Consider the following 20,051-nt stretch of genomic DNA (forward strand, 5'->3'; position numbering starts at 1 on the left):
GAGGACGAGTATCATCACTACACTGAAGCTGAGAGGTTCTGTTCAGTGATTTCCACGATTCACCTACAACGAATAAACCACGAAATGCAGAAATGCAGTTTGACCCTTTCAAAATAATAGATTAGTTTTGTGGGCATAAATCAAATAGAGACGATTAGGAGGAACAGACCATGCAGAAGAGGAACGTGACCGGATTTGGCTCATCTTGGAAGAGAAGGAAGAAGACAAGACGATGAGTAGATTATAAGAGCTGGTACTATGAGCTGAAGCGGGTTTGGATTGTCATCGCTGCCACTGTCCACTGTGCCCTCTGTCTCGGGGAGGGCGGAGCGTTTTGGCAGCCCCAAGCGCTCTTATAAAGGGGATTGACACCACCTGCTGCTAATCTCTCAGGAGCAGTGCTTAGAATTCATAAAGCCGTACAGTGCCTTTCTTCGAGATTTCTGTAACTCATGTAAATGTGGCTCAAATCAGTGCGGATACAGATTGTCGTTTTTTAAGAAGTACCTCTTTTGAAGAATTTTTCCCTTCATTAAGCCTCGGTGACAGTATAATATAGAAACGAACACAGCGCATACCATTAACGAGCGGAATACCATCCCCTACTGTTAAACTAGATTAAGATTTTCCCATAGCAGTTTTATGCGATGTACAAGGACATAAACTTGAAAACAAGATGTCTTCCTCTATCTAATTGTATTTCTGTCCTTTATGGTGCCATTACAGAAGGATTTGTAATCAGATCTGTTAGTGTGCATTTTCGTGTGGCAAATCACAACCGACTTACTGATTGGTCCAAACAAAAGCAGTGAGCTATATTTAGAACAAAGAACACAGATACGGGAATTTTCAGCACTGGAATCTTGAGATGGGGACATTATATATAATTTATTAGGAGATCAAACCTGAGTTGCCATCTCTGCTTCTACAACTATCTGTAACAAAGCCCCAAATATATTAAGGATGAAGTTAAACATGCATACATTAGAAACAAACGCTGTAATATTAAAAGAGGCCCACAGGCTGAATTTTCAATTGGTCTAAACTGCTTCAGGTAGTACTTTTTATCTCATAGTACAAAGCCGACATAATAGGCTATAAATTAAAAAGAGCTAAAACTTGACTTGAGGTTGTCAGAATGAAAATGAGTGCTAGCACCAGACTGCACGAAATGATTGAGTTCCTGACAAAAGAAAAGCTCTGCCAAGACACACAGAGGAGCCATAACACTAGTCTTTGACGGTGAAGCAGAACTGCACGAGAGCTATAAGATTATGCATTGAAATGAAGTGTATTTGAACTGACTTGGTTTGCAAACTGCAAAGGCTGCAAGTTTTGGGGGATTATGTCCTCTAAAAAAAACAAACAAAATATCCTCTCCGTCCTTACAGAAAAAACTGGCTAACTCTTCAGACATTTACATGGCAGTTTAAAGTTTTTTTTCTAGATGGACAAATCCGTTTAGCATCTTATCAATTACAGCATTAACTTTTTCACCTCTGATGAATCGTGTTTAGTCCTTAAACAGTAAACTGTCACATTTTCATAGCGGTTTCCACACACCGCCAATCAATGATGTTTATGTCGAGAGTGGGATTCGAACCAACATTCGGATCAGTGGACAAACACTCAAACAACTGAGCTACTGTTGCTCCTTCTTCAGCAATATATTGTATTTCAAAATTTGTTATTGTGACAGGCCTCTGCTTATGTCCATTTATTTTAGGATTTTGTTTTTATTGGGTTCCCCTGTATAAATAAGAGACAGAAAGAACAAATAAGGACACTTAGACTCTCTTTTTCATGGGCACCTTGTCTAAAATACAATACAAGTAGAAAGAAAAAAAAAAATCAAACAAGTATACAAGTCCATATAAAACATTAAAAACAGGTGCGGGTGTGTGTATAACATTTATTAAGACCCATAGCTGTTCCCGAGAGTCAGCTGATCTTCCGGTACAAGGTCCATATTGTGGATTACACTGCCTAAACATAATCTTTGGCACAGTGAGGACCGTCCATCACTATATTATGATTTGAGGATATTCAGGACATTTTAATAGTGCATAATTGCTTTTACTGCTTGATGAAACCTGACAGGTGTGTTCACAGGTGGTTAATGTTCCCCAAAAAGCAGACTTTGGAGCAGCAGTCCGAGTGATGTGTCCTTAAAAGTGCTCATTAAAAGTCAACATTAGCTCGGGAGATTAGACATTCTACAGAGCAGTTTCCTGGAGCTCTCAGGGTCGTGCTGACGCTGAACTATCAGCGGACATCCTGCCTGTTGAGCTGTTGCATCCTTATAGGGCCCATTTTACACTAGTTTCTGATCTAGGTTATAATGTTGTTTCCTCGTCACAAACATACCTGGAGTTGTATTTTGTTTCATTTCATTTAAGCCGAATTCTTCTCTAAAACAGAAAACACTCTGTTCCACCTTGTGATGTCATGTGTTAACACAGGAAGTGCTCCACTGTGTTTTTCTCCATACACCTTCACTAGAATCATATGGATGATTTCAGACCAGGAATTGCCAATCTCCACTAAACAAAAGGAAAAAAGGTAGATGTTAATTTGAAAACTACATGACATCACAAGGTGGAACAGAGCATTTTGAGGTTTGGAGATTTAGACAGACTAATAATGCAGGGTTACTCAAACATGTGTGAATGAAACAAACAGAACTCCAAGTTTGTTTTTGATGAGGTAACAACATTATAACATGGCTTGGAGCTCGCAAGTCAATTTTGCGTAATACAGGACCTTTAAAGTGCATGACCGGTTTTAATGTTTTTCTAATACTGACATGGTTTGGTGGGATAATACCTGTGGTAAAGATTTATCATAGTTTTACATGTGTTAAGTGGGAGTTTGAGGGAAAAAGTTGAGAGGAAAAGTACAAAAATATAGGAAGTAGCGGTGCATTCATCAAAACTGAAAAATCTATCCAAAATGCAATTTACACACAAAGAAGACATTTTTCTGACAGTTTAAACCTTCATTTAACAAAATAAATGTGTTCCCCTATTTTTATTAGTCTAATTTATTAGTCTGTTGTGTAATTTAGATACCTTTTCACCCTTGTTGACATTATGGTTGCTAGGTAACGGTAGGTAACAGAAATACCTCCACATGTCATATCTGCTGTCCGTGTCCAACCAGGAAGTATAATTACAAATTTCACCAAAAGAAAAAAAAATAAAAATAGATTGTTAGTAATACCTTCAATTTAATCATGTGAACTATATTTTATTGAAATGAGTGGGCCCACCTGTCACATGCACTTTAACCAAAATCTCCGACCTGCTCATTAACAGTCACTCAGAGCAGAGAAGTAAACATGGAACGACAAACTGACAAGGAGGACAAGGACACACCCCTCCATTAACATCACAACGGGTGAATGAACCGCCACTCAGGTCGCCATGACGACAGAGGATGAATAATTCAAAGAGACAGGGATGAGATGCCGAGCAAAGAAACGATTAACCCCACCTGTCAAGATCATTGTCCCAATGTGACACCCTGCTTCATGTTTGATCGATAACGCCACAGTTCAAATGGGCCCAGGCTGGTTCAATATGTTTAAAATCGAACCTCATGTCGGAACAAAGTTTAAAAACTATTTATAAAGCCCCTGTGATGGAAATTGACAAACAAAAAAGTAAATTATAACTGTACATGCAGCCAATGGATTATTTACATTTAAATTCACTTGAGTTTGGAGCTTGGTGACTTTGAAACTTTTGGCCAAGAATATGCTGCTCTTTATTCAATTAACTGCCTGGCAAGTCAAAGACAAGTTTTACAACGATACTTTAAAATGTAAAAAAAACCCCAAAAAAACTCACTGAGGAAACATGACCAACTCCTCTTGGTGTAAAGCCAACCTCCGCAACTTTACGTCAGAACCATTACTATATTTTAGCATTGTGTGTTACAGTTTAAGGCTGTAGCACTCAAATTCGCAATATATTCATCCATCCCATCCATCCATTTTCTTCCGCTTATCCGGGGCCGGGTCGCGGGGGCAGCAGTCTAAGCAGGGACTCCCAGACTTCCCTCACCCCGGACACGTCCTCCAGCTCCTCCGGTGGGACCCCAAGGCGTTCCCAGGCCAGCCGAGAGACATAGACCCTCCAGCGTGTCCTGGGTCTTCCCCGGGGCCTCCTCCCGGTGGGACATGCCCAGAACACCTCCCTAGGGAGGCGTCCAGGAGGCATCCTGAGCAGATGCCCGAGCCACCTCAACTGGTTCCTCTCAACGTGTAGGAGCAGCGGCTCTACTCCGAGCTCCTCCCGTGTGACCGAGCTCCTCACCCTATCCCTAAGGGTGCGCCCGGCCACTCTGCGGAGGAAGCCCATTTCGGCCGCTTGTATTCGCGACCTTGTCCTTTCGGTCATTACCCAGAGCTCATGACCATAGGTGAGGGTAGGAACGTATAATAATAATATATTCAGTTATTCATAATACTGTGAATATGGTTTTGAGGTATTAGGTATGTTGTTAAAAATAAAAATAGTGCAAAAAGAACTGATTATACAAAACTTTATATTTGTTTTTTCTTTTTTAAAGTTTATAAAATGATATTTTGTGGGTAAGTTTAGTCCTTTCACAGTTGTTTAATCCAGTGCCTTACATATAACTCATTTATGTGTTTGATTCACCCAGAAAATTGTGTCTAAAGGTTTGTGCATGCAGTGTCAGTGTTTGTGCAGGGTCCATTTTTGATAATTACAGGTCATTTCTGCTAATTTGATTTTTGCATTGGGAGTATCCCTGGACTAGACAAGGACTACCAGACCAATGGGTCTCAACTCAGAGCTAAACTAGGCTCAAATCAAAACTAAATCTGAAGGCCTCCATAAGCCTCGTTTCCACTGTTTCACTTTGTCTCCACTGTCTAAAGTGATCGGTACCCACTGCATTACATAAAGAGAGGTTAAAATATGGCGTAGATGCGCAGAAAAGTGAAATAAATGCAAAAAAAAGCTGATGATAAACCAGAAGTAGTTTTGTGTTGACGCTAGGTTTAGCTACAGCCATGTCTCACACTCCCACAAACTAAACTTTTTGTGAATAGCTGAAATATGCTTTATAATCACGAGTATAATTCAAATATTATTTCAAGGAATTTCATTATTTTTTTATTTATTAAGAAAACTTTTGTAATGTTTGGCTGACAACAGCGTCTCACCGAGCAGACCCTAAGCCAGAGGTTCCCAAACTTTTTTTTAATCGAGGGCCACATCTCAAAGCATATGAGAATTGGAGGGCCACAGACCAGTGATCAATGCAGTGTGGTACTTTATACACAGCTTTGACAGAGCCGCTGTATTGGGGCTTGAAACACATTCATTTTAAGTCTGTATCACAATCAATGTTCCCTCTAATTTTTCACGAGTCTGAGCAAACACACAAACTCCCTGAGCGGTCCCATGGACCACTGTGAGCGACATCAGACGTGCGCACTGTGGTCATGCTGCATCACATCCATCCAAGTTAAATGGTTTATTAAAAGAATCAAATTACCGCATTTACACTTCTGTTATAAGACTTTTAATTAAGTGCTTTAGCCACTTATACAATGAAAATGACAAAAATCTTGCTCATGACCTGTGTAGTATGTTAATGCTATTGGAAGTATAAATATTTCATTTTAACTATGGCAAAACATGAGCTTCCAACCAAACCAAGCCAACTCTAAACTCCAATGGTGAAAACACACTTAACATTTTTATTATAAATCTCTGACTTGTACTATGAGTATAAGCCATTGTGTGAAGCTTTTGCTGTGCACTGAGTGAGATTGTCCTACTGTGGTCTGGGAGACAGTCCGGTAACTCTTTTTCAGTATATGACACGATCATTTGATTTTTACAACTCATAAACTAGTGACAGTCAATGACCAATACACACTGAGAGGAATCTGTATCTGCACAGCTGCTCTATTACTGCACATTTACATAACATATCAAAACACCATATATAATGTGTATTTGTATAGAAAATATATTCAAAACAAGTGGTATGGGTCACAATAAATATATATTTACATACCACACATTGCAAACAGTGAACAAACACACACTTCAAAATGTAAACAAACACACACTGGACACTAAGAACACACTGTACATGTGACAGCAAAAATGTTGCAAAACATGCAAAACGCGCGGATCTTTGCCCGAGGGCGGGCCGTCAGAACGTTAAGGGGTTAAACACTTAGCATCATTAGCGAGTCTTCACTCCACATCGGCCACATCGGCTAAAACACTGATAGCGGTGCATGAGAACACCTGTCAATGACGTTGATAAACTGCGCAAATACGTATGTGAATCACATAATTGGCTGGAGCAGCTCGTCCCCGGTCACACTCACTGAATCACATTGAAAAATAGCGCAGAATGAATTGTTGTGTGTTTATTTTATTTTCAACTCCGGTTTAATTTTTTTGTGCGCAGCACAGATTTTCTGTGCGCGGAGACCGTGTCAGCAGTGCGCAGTTGTGCACACGCGCAGCTTAGAGGGAACAGTGATCACAATGCAATGTGATGTTTGAGGTTATAGTGGTAGAAATAGTTTAATTAGCAGCGTACTGCTTATGATCAATAAGGCCAGTTCAGCAGGAGGCCTATGGGCCAATAAAAGCTGGTCTGAGGGCCGCATATGGCCCCCAGGCCATAGTTTGGATAACCCTGCCCTAAGCGAACCATGCCAGTGGAAACGAGGCTGTAGTATCACTGGCAAACTGCATGTTTTCCTTGGAACCACTGCTTACAAGGAAGGCTTTACAGTTTAACATGGATCTGAACCTATAAAAAATTATAATTAATTTTCATTCTTCCCACATAAATATTTACTTGCTGTAACATGTCATCTGTTAACAGGTGCTCTGATGAGGAGTTAATCTGTTTCATTCACTTCAGTGGTCAGGGAGTCATGCTTGAGCAGTGTATTGTTTTACTCAATCCCATTCATCAAAAGCCTTATGTCAAGTTACGCAATTTGCAAAAAGTGTCGCTAAAGCTTTTAAACAAAGATTTAAATCAAACCCAACCACTCAAGCACTGGAAATTATACTGTGACAGCCGCCAAGATGGAAAAATTTAAATGCATTGGAAGTCGAAAGAGATGCCGTACAACGAATAACCCCCAAGACAATCCATCAAACCTTCAAGAACTGTCATTTTAGATAATACAAGTATAGCTCATGTTTTTCTATGTTCTGTTCAGGTGTGTTCATAAACGGAGAAGGTTTCTAGCATGTTGTGGTAATAGGAACTGGCTAATTATCTCCCACTCAATTACAAATATTGATTGGGTGCTTGGCAGAAGCCGCAAGAATTACACTAATGGTCCAAAAGTGGTCCAAGCGCCATACATCAGCGTGTTAGAGACAGACGTGCTGCCAACCCACTGCAGAGGGAGAAGCAATGGGAGATAAGCTAAACGTTTACATGGGGTCTGAAGGGAGCAGACACCTGGAGGACTGCACTGCATTATCGCAAACGCAGCCAGAGTCGGGCCAACACACAATTAAAGTAATCGGTAAAAACACTGCTGGAATGTGCAGCGCTCTCGTCATTCAACCTGTAAGGCAGCTAAAAATATAGTAAAGTTATGTAATAAAATGTCTCAATAAATTCAAAATGATTCAAGTGTGATTGATATGACAGAACTTAGAAATAATATAATAAAAGACAGTGAGTGTTAAAGGGGTGGTATCTATTTTTTGTCAGCTAATATAGTCAAATTTCTGCGTGCATCTAATTATAAAGAGTTTTTATAATCCATGAACTAAGAAGTAACTGGGTGCGCAGTTTGCATGTTTGCTAGTCTCTGAAAGTTGTGACACATGGTTATAAAGTAATTGCCGTGAATAATTAGGATGCTAGGATTGCATTAGGAAAAATGAGGAATACATTTGGATGGACATTTGTTTTTCATGTATTTAAGGCAGTAAAATCAGATACAGTATTATTCTATGTCTTCAAACGTTAAAAATACCACGTAACACAAACGCAGCCACGTAACACAAACGCAGCCACGTACCTGCTCGTTTGCTCGAAAACACCCCAAAATAGGCAGGGTGACCATTTTATAGAGCTAATGGAGCTGTCACGCAATCCCAGCATGCACCTCTAAACCCCATACTGGCAGAGAATTCCCATAGAAACTAACCATGTCACCCGTAATTAACAAACTTTATCAGAGTTTCAGAGATAGTGGATTACACATTACCAAGGGAATAAGAAAGCCTGAGCCTTTTACCGGATTTACAAAGCTCAAGACTGATGATAGTAGAAGTGAATCTCTGCAGCTAAACAGGGTAGCAGCTAATCAATCCATACATTAATTAAGCTATGAGTGTATTTGTACATCTATACTGTTTTGTAAAGTATGGTTTTATTTGAATAATCTAGCCATAGTCTCATAATGATTAAAAAACTGTACCTTTGTGTATTGTTATTACCATTATAGTCTATTAATTAGGCAGACAGAGAATTAACTAACTGTTAATTAACTGCTTCGAAATGTTATTTAAAAAAAAAAAAATAATTACAACCTAAAGTTGAATCAGTGTTTTCTGTGTGTTTATTAACTTACTGATTACTGATTCAGCTGCTAACAGGCTACAGCATCTGCACACTAGGACCACATCATGCTTTTATCAAATTCACATAATTTAAACTGTCAGTATCAGTAAATATAATAGGTATCGGGCTTTATAATAAAGTCTATTTTTCACAAACATCTCCAGGGATCCTTTTTGATGAAATAACAAGGAGAAAAGTAAACCAGATGTCCAGATACTGCAGAGTTAAGTTGAAATTTGCGCGGTCTATACTCTTTAAAATCACACCGGTGCCAGGTAAGAGTCACTCATGTTTCATCTTGTAAGTTTTAAGGTAAACCATTGTCTACAATTTAATTTAATGCCAAATATGAACGCCAATGAATAAGCTAATCATTACCGCTAATTCACCTCTGCCAATATGGCTTCCCTGTCAAATTTAGTCACATGGGTGCAGCAGCTCTATAGACAAAAGATTACATTATAAAGAGCATTAGCAAGCCCCCGCAAGCTAACAATCCAACAAAAAGTCATGGATAAGTCAGTGGTAACATTTATATTACCAAGTTATCTTTTTAAATAAACCCTCGATGATTAAGGGCTCTTGGGGATGAACTCATTTCTGGAGGTTTATCTTGCCTTAGCAGCGCTTGTGCATGTACGATAAGAGCTTTTGTAAAAAAAAAATGACATGTTGCCTTCAGGTGTCCTTGTTGGCTGTCCTGTTGCCTTCAGGACCCATCATCTTTAAATGCAGCGTCTTGCCTTCGGGCTGTCACTCAGTTTGTGGTAATGATTCCGGAGATGGAAGGGTTGTTTAGGCTGTGTCGAAGCTGGTTGTAGAGTGGAGAGGTCTCGCTCTGGAGCCTGCAGCCGAACGACATTGTTGACAGTTTGCTGATAGTTAATAATAGTCCGGGAGATTTGATACATAGAAAAAGTGTGAAGCCTCGAGGAGACAGGAGCACCCAGTTGCAGATACTCTGAGTGGGGCTGATTCATATCTTTGTGTATTTCCACCTTACCGTAGCTCTGTGCTGAACTCTGTCTGAACTTGCGAGTTGGAATCAGTTTTATGTATGCCTCATCTGCAGAAGCCCAAGTCCCTACATCCTCCTGTTGTTAAGGGCTTTGAAATCTCCTGAAGAAGAAGCCTTGCTGATTGCATTTAGCTTAAAGTGGTCCCTCAGAGTTGGACAGCGACTCTCTGAGAAGCTGCGATACTTGTGTAATTACATTTCCCTAAAGCACACAGTTAAATTAATTGTTTCGGAAGCAAAACTCCACAGATCGAGCGGCGGGTACCAACATCTACACAAGAATTTCTGATGCCCAATCCCACTGGAGCCTTGTGCTTGTGAAACAGTGCGCGACGCCAACTGCATACAAGACAATGAGAGAAAGCGCTCCAAGTTAGAACCAAACAAGATTAATCATTAGCAACATCCAATTGATTATATAGCACACCATCTTTTTCCGTTTATGCTCCGAGGCAGTGTTTCTGAAACTCAATTTTGTAGTGACCCATTTAGAAGAACTAAACAACCCATGACTCTGCTTCAATCAGTCTAATTTAGCTTGTGTTTAAGCAGCAATTCACCACACCATTTTATGCCAATTCTGAGACGTCAGATAGTATCAAAAGAGACTGTTTTTCAGCAAAACAACATGGCATAACCCTGAAATTATGATGTGATTCAGTTTATGGTTATGCAAATGTGACCTATGACTGATCCTCAAATGTGCTATGTACAAAGACGACACAGCCATGGTCCCATCTTAAGGCAAAATTTTGATTTACTAACGCACCATTTATGATAGTTAAAAATCCCATATTATGCAAAATGAGATTTAAGCCATGTTATAACGTTGTTACTTCATCAAAAACATACCTGGAGTTGTGTTTTGTTTCATTCACACGTGCTTGAGTGACACTTTATTATTAGTCTGTCTACATCTCCAAAGCTCAAAATGCTCTTTTCCACCTTGTGATGTCAGGTAGTGGTAGTTTTTAAGTTAACAGCTCCTTTAGTTCAGTAGAAATCGGCAATTCCAGGCCTGAAATTATCCAAATGATTCCAGTGAAGGTGTATGGTGTTTAAAAATACAGTGGAGCATTTCCTGTATTATCACATAACATCACAAAGTGGAACAGAGTGTTTTCTGTTTGAGAGAAGAACTCAGCCTGAATATGCAGGGTTTGTGTGTTAAACAGGTGTGAGTGAATGAAACAAAACATAACTCCAGGTCTGTTTGTGATGAGGAAACAACGTTATAACAGACGAAAAATAATATGGGCCCTTTAACAATGGGAGGATAATGGAGTGTACGGTATTGGCACCTATAAGAAGAATGAGGCTTTGAAGGTACCAAATGTTGTCCGACTCAATCCAAGTTCATGTTGAAAGATAGGAGTGCTAGCCACACTGTAAGTGCTGCTAACCAACAATGACATTTAGGACACTTTTTTCGATATTCTTCCAGTCCACTCTATAGTTCGAGCAGCGGGCACATTAATCATCTGTTGGCAGTTAGAAGTTTAGAAACTTTAAAATTAGAATGATTGGTATGGAACACTGAACTTGAATAAGAGTCAAAGAAAATACTCTTGGTCAAACTATATTTAATCAACATTGAATATTTCAATATTAAAATAATTCAAAATTACTTTAAGCACCTTAGCTCACTCGACTTTTAATTTGTACTTTCTTGGATCTGCAGTGTGGCCGAATCGTCTGAGGCTGTGACAAATCTGTTTGGAAGCTTTTGCCTCCGTCACTGATGATGATGAAGGCCTTTTCTGTGCCCAGTCACCCCCATTCAACACTCGAAAAATGTCTCTAAATGTGTAGTGGGCGGAGGCTGACCAGCACAGCCCAGCCAAAGGAGGGATTATCATCTCCTGACAGTCCGTTTGAAGTGTGCGATCGCCTTCAGAGCGAGCCCAGCACAGAGAGGATTTGGTTAATTACAAAGTGCCACTCATGATCACCGCGGGGCGTTTCTTTGGCGTGTTCTTGTCAGCCGCTGCGGAATCACTTATTATGAATGAGCGCGAGAAAAGGCTCCATCAGGGTCAGTGCCACAGAGATCATTAATAAAGCAGCCGTTGCCCAAAAAAAAAAAAAAACTTTACCTCAGCGGACCGGAGCCCAGAAATAACAAGTCTACTTAGTCAGATGTTCAAAAATAGATGCAATGTTACAGAGCATAGAGACGGACACATAAATGAGTAAGGATATACAGATGCTGGGTGAGAAATGAATGGGCTTAATGTAGTCTATTGTTTATTGATTGACTTTTACTTGAGGAGTCGAAACACATCAGGGAGAGTGATGGTGGGCATTTTAAATACTCACGTGCCCAATCACAGCAGAGATGACTTTGAGGATAACTTTAGGACACTACATCCAAGGCAGTGAAAAGCTGATTTACTTACATAACAAGAATAGTCCTTTGACCCTAGACCTGTCACGGTAATGATAATATCGAGTTATCATTCTATATATGTCAGATAGGACAATCATTTTTGAGGGTCAATATTAAAGTTAGGGACTTTTTCTTTGTATTAGCAGGGAGCGTTTTGTTATTTTTCTGTTCTATGATAAGATTTGAGCTTTAGAGTTGAATCAATTATAAATTAAAACTAATTACAGATACAAACTAACTACTGAAGTGTTTCACTCTGCTATTTATTTATTTATTACAGTTCAGTTTTAACAATATTGTACATTTAGACTACATTTTTGCTCGTAATCCTACTTAAAGGTTTTTTGTCAGTGGCATAAATTAGTTTCAATCATTTACTTGACTTGATTTATGTAAATACTGAACTACTGTCGAAATGTTGAGAATACTGGAACACATGGGTGGGCAGTGAAGTTGAAAATAAAAATCGTATTAAAAAACAGACTATGTTTTGTTAAAGAAAAAAACTCTATTGTTTTCATCAAAACTCTAACCACTCGGTCCCTTCTCTCACTAATATTGGACCATAACCATAGACCACAGCGTTCAGCTCCAGTCAAATGATTTCCTTCTTATTAATGTTCATATCTTGAGTTACGGACACAATAGTGAAATAAAAACACCAGGATCATGTAGAGCGGGTTAATATGAACATTTTAAGAGCAAAATGCCGAGTCTGACAGCAGCAGTTACAGAGAGAGGGGACACAGCTTTTTGATCTAGAGTCAATGGAGCCAGAAGTGCACCCATGATCACTTCCTATTTGGAACGCAACAGCTAGAGCGTTGGCTATGTGCATTTATATACACATTCTATGACCACAACAGACAAACTACTCTCTGGGATAGTCACAGGCAGCAGTTTCCATATGGTTCTCATCCAACAGCATGCCACAAAAACTGTGTCCCTGTTACTTGGTTTTATATAGTTTTATCATTTTTTATAGTCTATTTTATAATCTATTTTTTCCCAAATCGCTGGTTTTACATTACAGTACATGATACAGGGCATTTACCTGAACAAGAAGAAATAAAAGTCCCGTACTGGCCCATTAACCATTCAACCAAGAATATATTGCATTGCCGACACAGGTTAAAAATTTACACTCACACACATTATTGCTCTGTCTTTGTATGGCTTTATAGTGAAGGATCATAAAAGGCAGGAGTTTCCCTCAGAGGAGTTTTGAGGTTTCGCTATAATCCAGTTGGTAGATTGTATTTTGAGATGCTTGGGGCTTTGACAGTGAAAGGCTGTGGGGGAGTTCCTTGTGTGCTTGGAAGGCAAAGGTTTTTACTGTTCGAGATTGAATGTAATACAGTCAATAAGCTTTGGGGTTTTTATGACCAGCATACTTCGGTCGAATGGATTTCCAGGACATTGAATGGCTGCAGTAAAGTGAATGAGTGGGCATCGTACCTTTGTGTGTGAGGCAGCGGATGCTCTGTTTGCTTTGAATGTCCCAAAGTCGAGCCGTTTCATCATGTGACCCTGACAAAAGGAGTGTCCCATCCATCGACACTGAGAGGCAAGTCACCAGGTTCCTACATCCCAAAAATATTAAGAGCTTGGTCAAGACATCGATAATGGGTCAAAGACAGTTAAACACCACAGTGAGAAAGGTTATTGAGGACACACAGAATAGATGACACTGTAAACATAAACAGATTGCATAGTAAAACAGTTATAATGAATACATGTGGCATTCTCAGTATTAAATTATCATGCCCTTTACTCTCAAACACGATCATTTTTGAAAGGATCTCAGTGAATCCCCATTACTAATCGATCATTCTCAGACTAAATAAATACAAATATGTAAAATGTAAATTAATGAAAACCTTGTACAGATATAAAACTGAAGAGCTGCCTTTAGGTTAGCATTCAAAGGCTATTTATAAGCCTATTTATTTTTCTTTGGACTCATAGAGTGTATGAAAAGTGGACAAAGTGAGTGTGACATCACCTATAGTGTTCGGCTCCAGTCAAATGAAGCTCATTGGAGCAAAGTTCCAAATTTGTAATTCCAACTGCAAGTATCATAGCAACCAAAGAGCCAATCTAGAGTGAGGCTGTTGAAGGTAAAGCCCATTGCTGCCTCTATCGCTGGTTTAGCAGGGAGCGGGCGCTTAGCAACGTTGTCAATCAAACCTATGTCAATCAAATGCTAGCGGGAGCGACCTTGGGGGAAAGAAGGTGCCTGGTTTGTCTGCTATTAAAGTTAATATCTTCATTTACAGACAAAATAGTGAAATAAAATTGTCAGGATCATGTAGAATGGGTTAATACAAATGTTTTAAGACCAAAATGACGAGCCTGACAGCAGCAGCTACAGAGAGAGGGGTGACAGCTTTTCAATAGAAAGTCGATGGAGCCAGAAGTGTGCCCATACTCACTTCCTATTTAAATAGCAGCAGCTAGCGGGTTAACTGTGTCCATTTATATATACAGTCTATGTTTGGACCTTGTACCTGCAGTTACTTGTCACATAAAAAGGTTTCTTGTCATTTCAGTTTGGAGAACCCATCACAGTACTTTGGCTGTCAGAAGGTTTTCCTCATCCACCCAACAGCCCCAGCTCCAGCTCCAGCTCCAATTCACAGTGACTTCTTATTTCACATTTTGGAGTGGCAAGAGGAGAGGTCATTTTAGTAGTGTGAGCAGTGTCCAAAGAGCTTCTACAGGGCTCTAAATCACACTCCACTCCACAAGGACAGTGTAAATAATAGAGGAATTACAAGAAAAAGTCACTCTAAACTTTAAAGGAGAAACATTTGATTTAATTTTCAATAAAATAATATTACCCTAGTTTCTGGGCACACATGTAATATGCAAAAAAAAAAACCCACAAATAAATGTAAAAGTCAGATTACAAGGTCAGACATTAACTACTAACTACTACTAACTAGCTTTGGGGAAGAGCAGCTTTTACATTACGCAACCTGTTATTATTTGCAGAAAGGCAGAGAACATGGATGTTGTAATTGTTGTACTGGAGATGCAAGCCAAGTTTTGTTGATTAAAAAAAGAAAAAAAAGAAAGAAAAAATAGAATAATCTTTAAAAAAAAAAAAAAAAAATACAGGTAAAAAAGATATTCTGAATTTATAGTTTATTTTTTATGTATTCACTTTTTCTGCAATATCTGAACTAGGACAAAAAACATGTTGTAAACTGTCAAATAAGGGCATAAAGTATTGATACTTTCCAGTTAATGTCATCAATACCCTGTGGATGTGAATCTAACTAAAGGCACTGCTCTGTCTGAAGCTCTGTAACTCAATTTCGACTTTAATGTGAGCTTTGTTTTAACACAATCTCTCCAGAAACAACCAGTTTAGTTGGAACTACACCATGTGAGATGATTTGTGCTGTTAAACAAGTCCCTCTCAAATAACATTACACAAGCTAGCTAGCATTAGCCAACAGTTTTTCAGTCAGTCACGCTCACCTTTTATTGAAAATCAAACTCCTAAACGCTCGCATTGATCACCTGCTCCTGAAAATGTGCTGTTTAAATCCATTCTGTATTTTTTCTTTTCTGACAATGTTCACCAAGGTGTGAATTGTGTCACCATGGCAACTGCTACTATATTTCTGTGGGTCATTTTAAAGTAATTTCAAAACTTTCTCTTGGTAGAGCGTTTGTCCACTCGGTGGTTCAAATCCTGCTCTTGACATCAAAATAATTGGTTAAACAGTCAGATCCACTGCCCCACAGGTTGTCGGTGCGATTCTAACTCCCACAGATGAATACTGCCATTGTGTCCTTGGGCACTTAGCCCACCTCACCCCTACTGTCTGCGTACACTGGTGTATAAATGTGTGTGAATGGGTGAGTGGTTCCTTGATGTAAAGCGCTTTGAGTGCCTTAAAGGTTGAAAGAGATATATAAAAATGTGACCATGACCATTTCAGCACATTTCTGTTGAGTTGACATATGTATATATGACTATATGAATATATTAAGATAATGTTTGTTAATATTTCCCACCCCTACATAAATCATATAATTTCAAAATGGTTTTGCCTTTTGAAAATTAACAAACACATTAAATAAGAATATTCTCATCTTTTGCTGTAATCTTACCTGTGTCCCGTGAACACCTGGTTGCCGCCGTCCCCGCTCTGAAACTGCTTGTCCCGAGTGACGCTCTGAAACACACAGAGGCACAGTTTTACTTCATTAGTTTGCAGCTCCAGTATCGGCAGCCCCAACGTGCCTCTGCCTCCTCGCCCGCGCTGGCCCGCTGCCGGACTTAAATGCTTTGATCGATTCCCTTAATTGCATCAATTATAGATTTGGTTACATCAGCAGGTCTGCCAGCGAGAACGAGTCTGGAACCACCAAAGAGCTTCTGTTTCCTGAGCAACACATAGTTATAAAGTGTTGATTCATTGCTCCGGACGCAGCCGGATATCAGAATTAACATTAGTCCTGTAGTCCTTAAGTCATTTCGTTAATTCACTGGTCAACGGTGTTTAGACAAAAACATTTTCAACTACGTCTTAAAATAAGTCAAGTAATTATATTTGGGGGATTGTAAATGATTTAAATGCACAACATCAGATAGAAGAAGTTAGGGAGTGAGTGAGATGGAGATTTGGGATTTAACTGAATTAATTCTGCATTTTTTCATAGAAATACACAATCTAATAGTGTGCTTTGGGCCAAATATTGTTGGATCATTGATTTGAGTATTAAGATATTTTGCTAATGTTACTAATAGGTCTTTAGTTTTTAGTTGACCAAGAATTCTACTTGAATATAGACCTAATTAACAAGCATATGGTGAGCATCATAAGGGGGAGCTAGATTAAAGGAATACATGTAACATGTTTCCGCCTCCTGGAGATGCTGCTGCTTTGCCGGAAATGTTCTTCAGTATGGCATTAAATGAGCATGTGAGTCCACCAGGGTAAGTTACAAGTCAGATCTGTGAAGAGGCAAGATGGCTTATAGTATAAATGCATGTTTGTCAAGGTTTTTTTGGGTTGTTTTTTTTTAGCAATTAATACACCTGCAATTGGCTAAATGCAAGATAGACAAGTAAAATGCCTTAATGTGAAACATATATATATCGAGAAATCAACTTGTACAACTGCTAGGTTTCAGTTGACATCACAACATTCTGGAGGTCAATAAAATTTAATACAGCTGTAAAAGCTGTTAAAATGCTGATATGTGTTGTAATACAAGACATTAATGGGTCCAGTCACTCAGAAATCAATCAAGTAAAACATTTGTATGATATTTCTTGACAAAGTACAGTGTTGTTTATAGGGAAATTCGGCTCTTCCCCTCGTCACCTGGAAGAATAACATCATCACACAATCTGAAAGCCAACAATACTGAACTGAATGTGACTAAATGTATTGTTTTGTTGCAGAATGATGCTACAAAGCAGAGGGCAGTACATAGCAGAATGCCATGGATAATGATCTTTTATCAGAGCAGCTAACATTAGAGCAGTTAAGACTCGAGGCGCGTCATGACATTTTTAAAAGTAGCTGTTCATCAACACTGAAGGGCTCTTGACTCATTATCATGGTAAATATGGTAGCGTAATACTGTAACAACAAAATATATGCTCTGTCTGTTTCATAATAAGAGCTGCCTGGCAAATCCAGAATGATATCTCTGTGTATTTTGTATTCACCAGTGACCAGACTCACATCCTCGTAAAGTACTGACGAGATGTGTATTCTGGATCCCAGCCAAATGACACAGTAATACCTACATAGTAATACTTTCACCAATTAAAATGCTACTTCTAAATGACAGTGTTACTTCATGCAATACTTCCTCTCTGACATTACACACAGCTGCTAGATTGTTCAACTCACATAGACCAGTCACGACAACACATTTTTGAAGCAGGATACATCGCAACAGACAGATATTGCGCTAAAAGATAATATTGAAACAAACAATCTGATTTCTGAATGTTGGAGTCAATGGAGCCGGAAGTGTGCCTATGATCACTTCCTATTTGGAATGAGGGTTAGCTATGTCCATTTATATATACACTCTATGCTCACAACAGGACAACACTCTGACTCTAAGTACATAAAGTTACATAAAGTTACAGTACATAAAGTTTTGCCTGTTTCATGATATACCCATACTTACTTACATTTTTTTCGCCAACTCCTATAACTTTACACAGTGGAATTTATTTTCACTTCAGAAACACTGACACCTTTAGGGACAACAACAGTGCTACTTTCAATATTTCCTTTTGGAAACATTACAAACAGCTGCTAGACGGCTTGTAATCGACACACATAAGAACAATTAATATGCAAAGCTGGCAGCATAAATATCAAAATGACACTCTCGGTAGTTTGCAACACCACTTTGGCGTTGCAAACTACCGCGTCCATCAGTGTAAACAGACGCCACTGAGAGCAGGTTATTAAAATTCAACACTACAGTACAGTTCAATGGTTTCTGTCCATCATCGGGGGAACAGCAGCAGTGGTAATGATGCAGTAACCCGTAGCGACCTATGGCTTGTTGTTGTGGGTCGACTGTTCATTGATAAACTCGTCAGAAGCGCCGAGGCCCTGGAAGCTGCGGGATCAACTCTGCTTGATTACGCGGTGAATCGGGTTTAAGCAAGTGAATGAAAGCCACACGTCTCTCCTGGTATAAACAATTTGAACTCTTAAAAAGGTGAGAAGAAGGGAGCGGATAATCTGACAGCGGAAGCAAAAAACAACTTGAGGAGAGACAGGCGGGCGACGGGTACGCATATTTTTATTTGTCAGAATGTTTTATGATCTGGGGGAGCATGGAGGCTGGAGATGTTCTGGGGTTGCGTTTAGACATAAATCTCTTAAACGTCCAGGTTTGTGATGTTGTAAGTGACCTACAATAATCTCGGTTGCTCCTTAAAGCTGATTTTCACACCGTAGAAGGAGGAAGTAGATATGTAAACTTGTCCATAACCTTCAGAAACTCAGCACAACAATCCCACAGCTAAATATTCCATGTTATGAAGAGATCAAATGCTGGTGATAAATTTGAGAAAAATGCATAGATTCACAGAGCACAAAAAATGTCTGTGTAATCCCTGTCATACAGAAGGATCCATAGCAAAAGAAAATACAATTCTGTCAACTGGAAAAAACTAAAACTTTTGTCCAGTGACAGAAATGAATTTTCTTTTGCTACAGAGAATAAACATCAGTCTCAGTGCTCAAGCTCAAATCTATTTCTATATTTGTTGTGTGCATTCCTGTCAAATAATACATCTCATAGTATCTTAAACCATAACTCTGGAAATTTATTTTATGCCATTCTATGGAAGTGCCAGGAAAAGCTATGCATGGAGACAAAAAGGTGGCCTGCTGAAGAGGCAGTAATAGTGTAATAAAAACATATCTAGTTGATACTTTATGTATTTTGCTGGAATGTTATGCAGTGGGGCTCTAACAAATGAAATGTTGTTAACTATATTGCTAGTTTTCAGATTCTAAAATGTGAAATGTCATACTCTCAGATGGGGGCAAGAGCCTGATTGTCCTATTTTTTTCCCCTATTGATTATATTGTGCTTTGTAAATTTACCTTTTAGATATTTCATGGCAAATGTTGAGCTTGATCATTTCTATTTGTAATTTGACCCATTAACATCTTGTATTACAACAAAAAACAGCATTTTATATGCCCCATCTGTATTAAATATTATTGGCCTATAGAATGTTGGGATGTCATCAGAAACATAGTAATAGCAAAAAATAAAAATAAATATTGTCTAAAAAAATGAAATGTCAGAAGGAAGTTAGAAGAAGCCAGAAAAACAAGCCACATGTGTTTTTTGATAAATATTTTTGTAAGTGGTGTCTTCAGTCCATTGTCTGCTAACCCATTAGAGGAGATGGCTCAGTGGGGGCAGCAGTTGAGACAAGACAGTGGGGGGCCAAGGCCATTGTGAAAATGCTGCAGGGGACAAAGCTGAACACACATCTGTTTCACCAATGACCATATCCTACTGGAG

General features: G+C 39.0%; 1 protein-coding gene across 1 annotated transcript in view; it reads right to left on the reverse strand.

Moving 5' to 3' along the window:
• Positions 1 to 20,051, reverse strand: part of wdr18 (WD repeat domain 18) — a 70,430-nt gene that overhangs the window by 23,634 nt on the left and 26,745 nt on the right. Inside the window, exons 6-7 of the mRNA XM_033965134.2 lie at positions 16,137 to 16,201; positions 13,467 to 13,591 (exon numbers count right to left, since the gene is read on the reverse strand). Of these exons, the coding sequence (XP_033821025.1) occupies positions 13,467 to 13,591; positions 16,137 to 16,201 (190 nt within the window). The remainder of the gene's footprint in view (positions 1 to 13,466; positions 13,592 to 16,136; positions 16,202 to 20,051) is intronic.

Source organism: Periophthalmus magnuspinnatus, chromosome 4, assembly GCF_009829125.3.
Source record: "Periophthalmus magnuspinnatus isolate fPerMag1 chromosome 4, fPerMag1.2.pri, whole genome shotgun sequence".
Classification (NCBI taxonomy): Eukaryota; Metazoa; Chordata; class Actinopteri; order Gobiiformes; family Gobiidae; genus Periophthalmus; species Periophthalmus magnuspinnatus.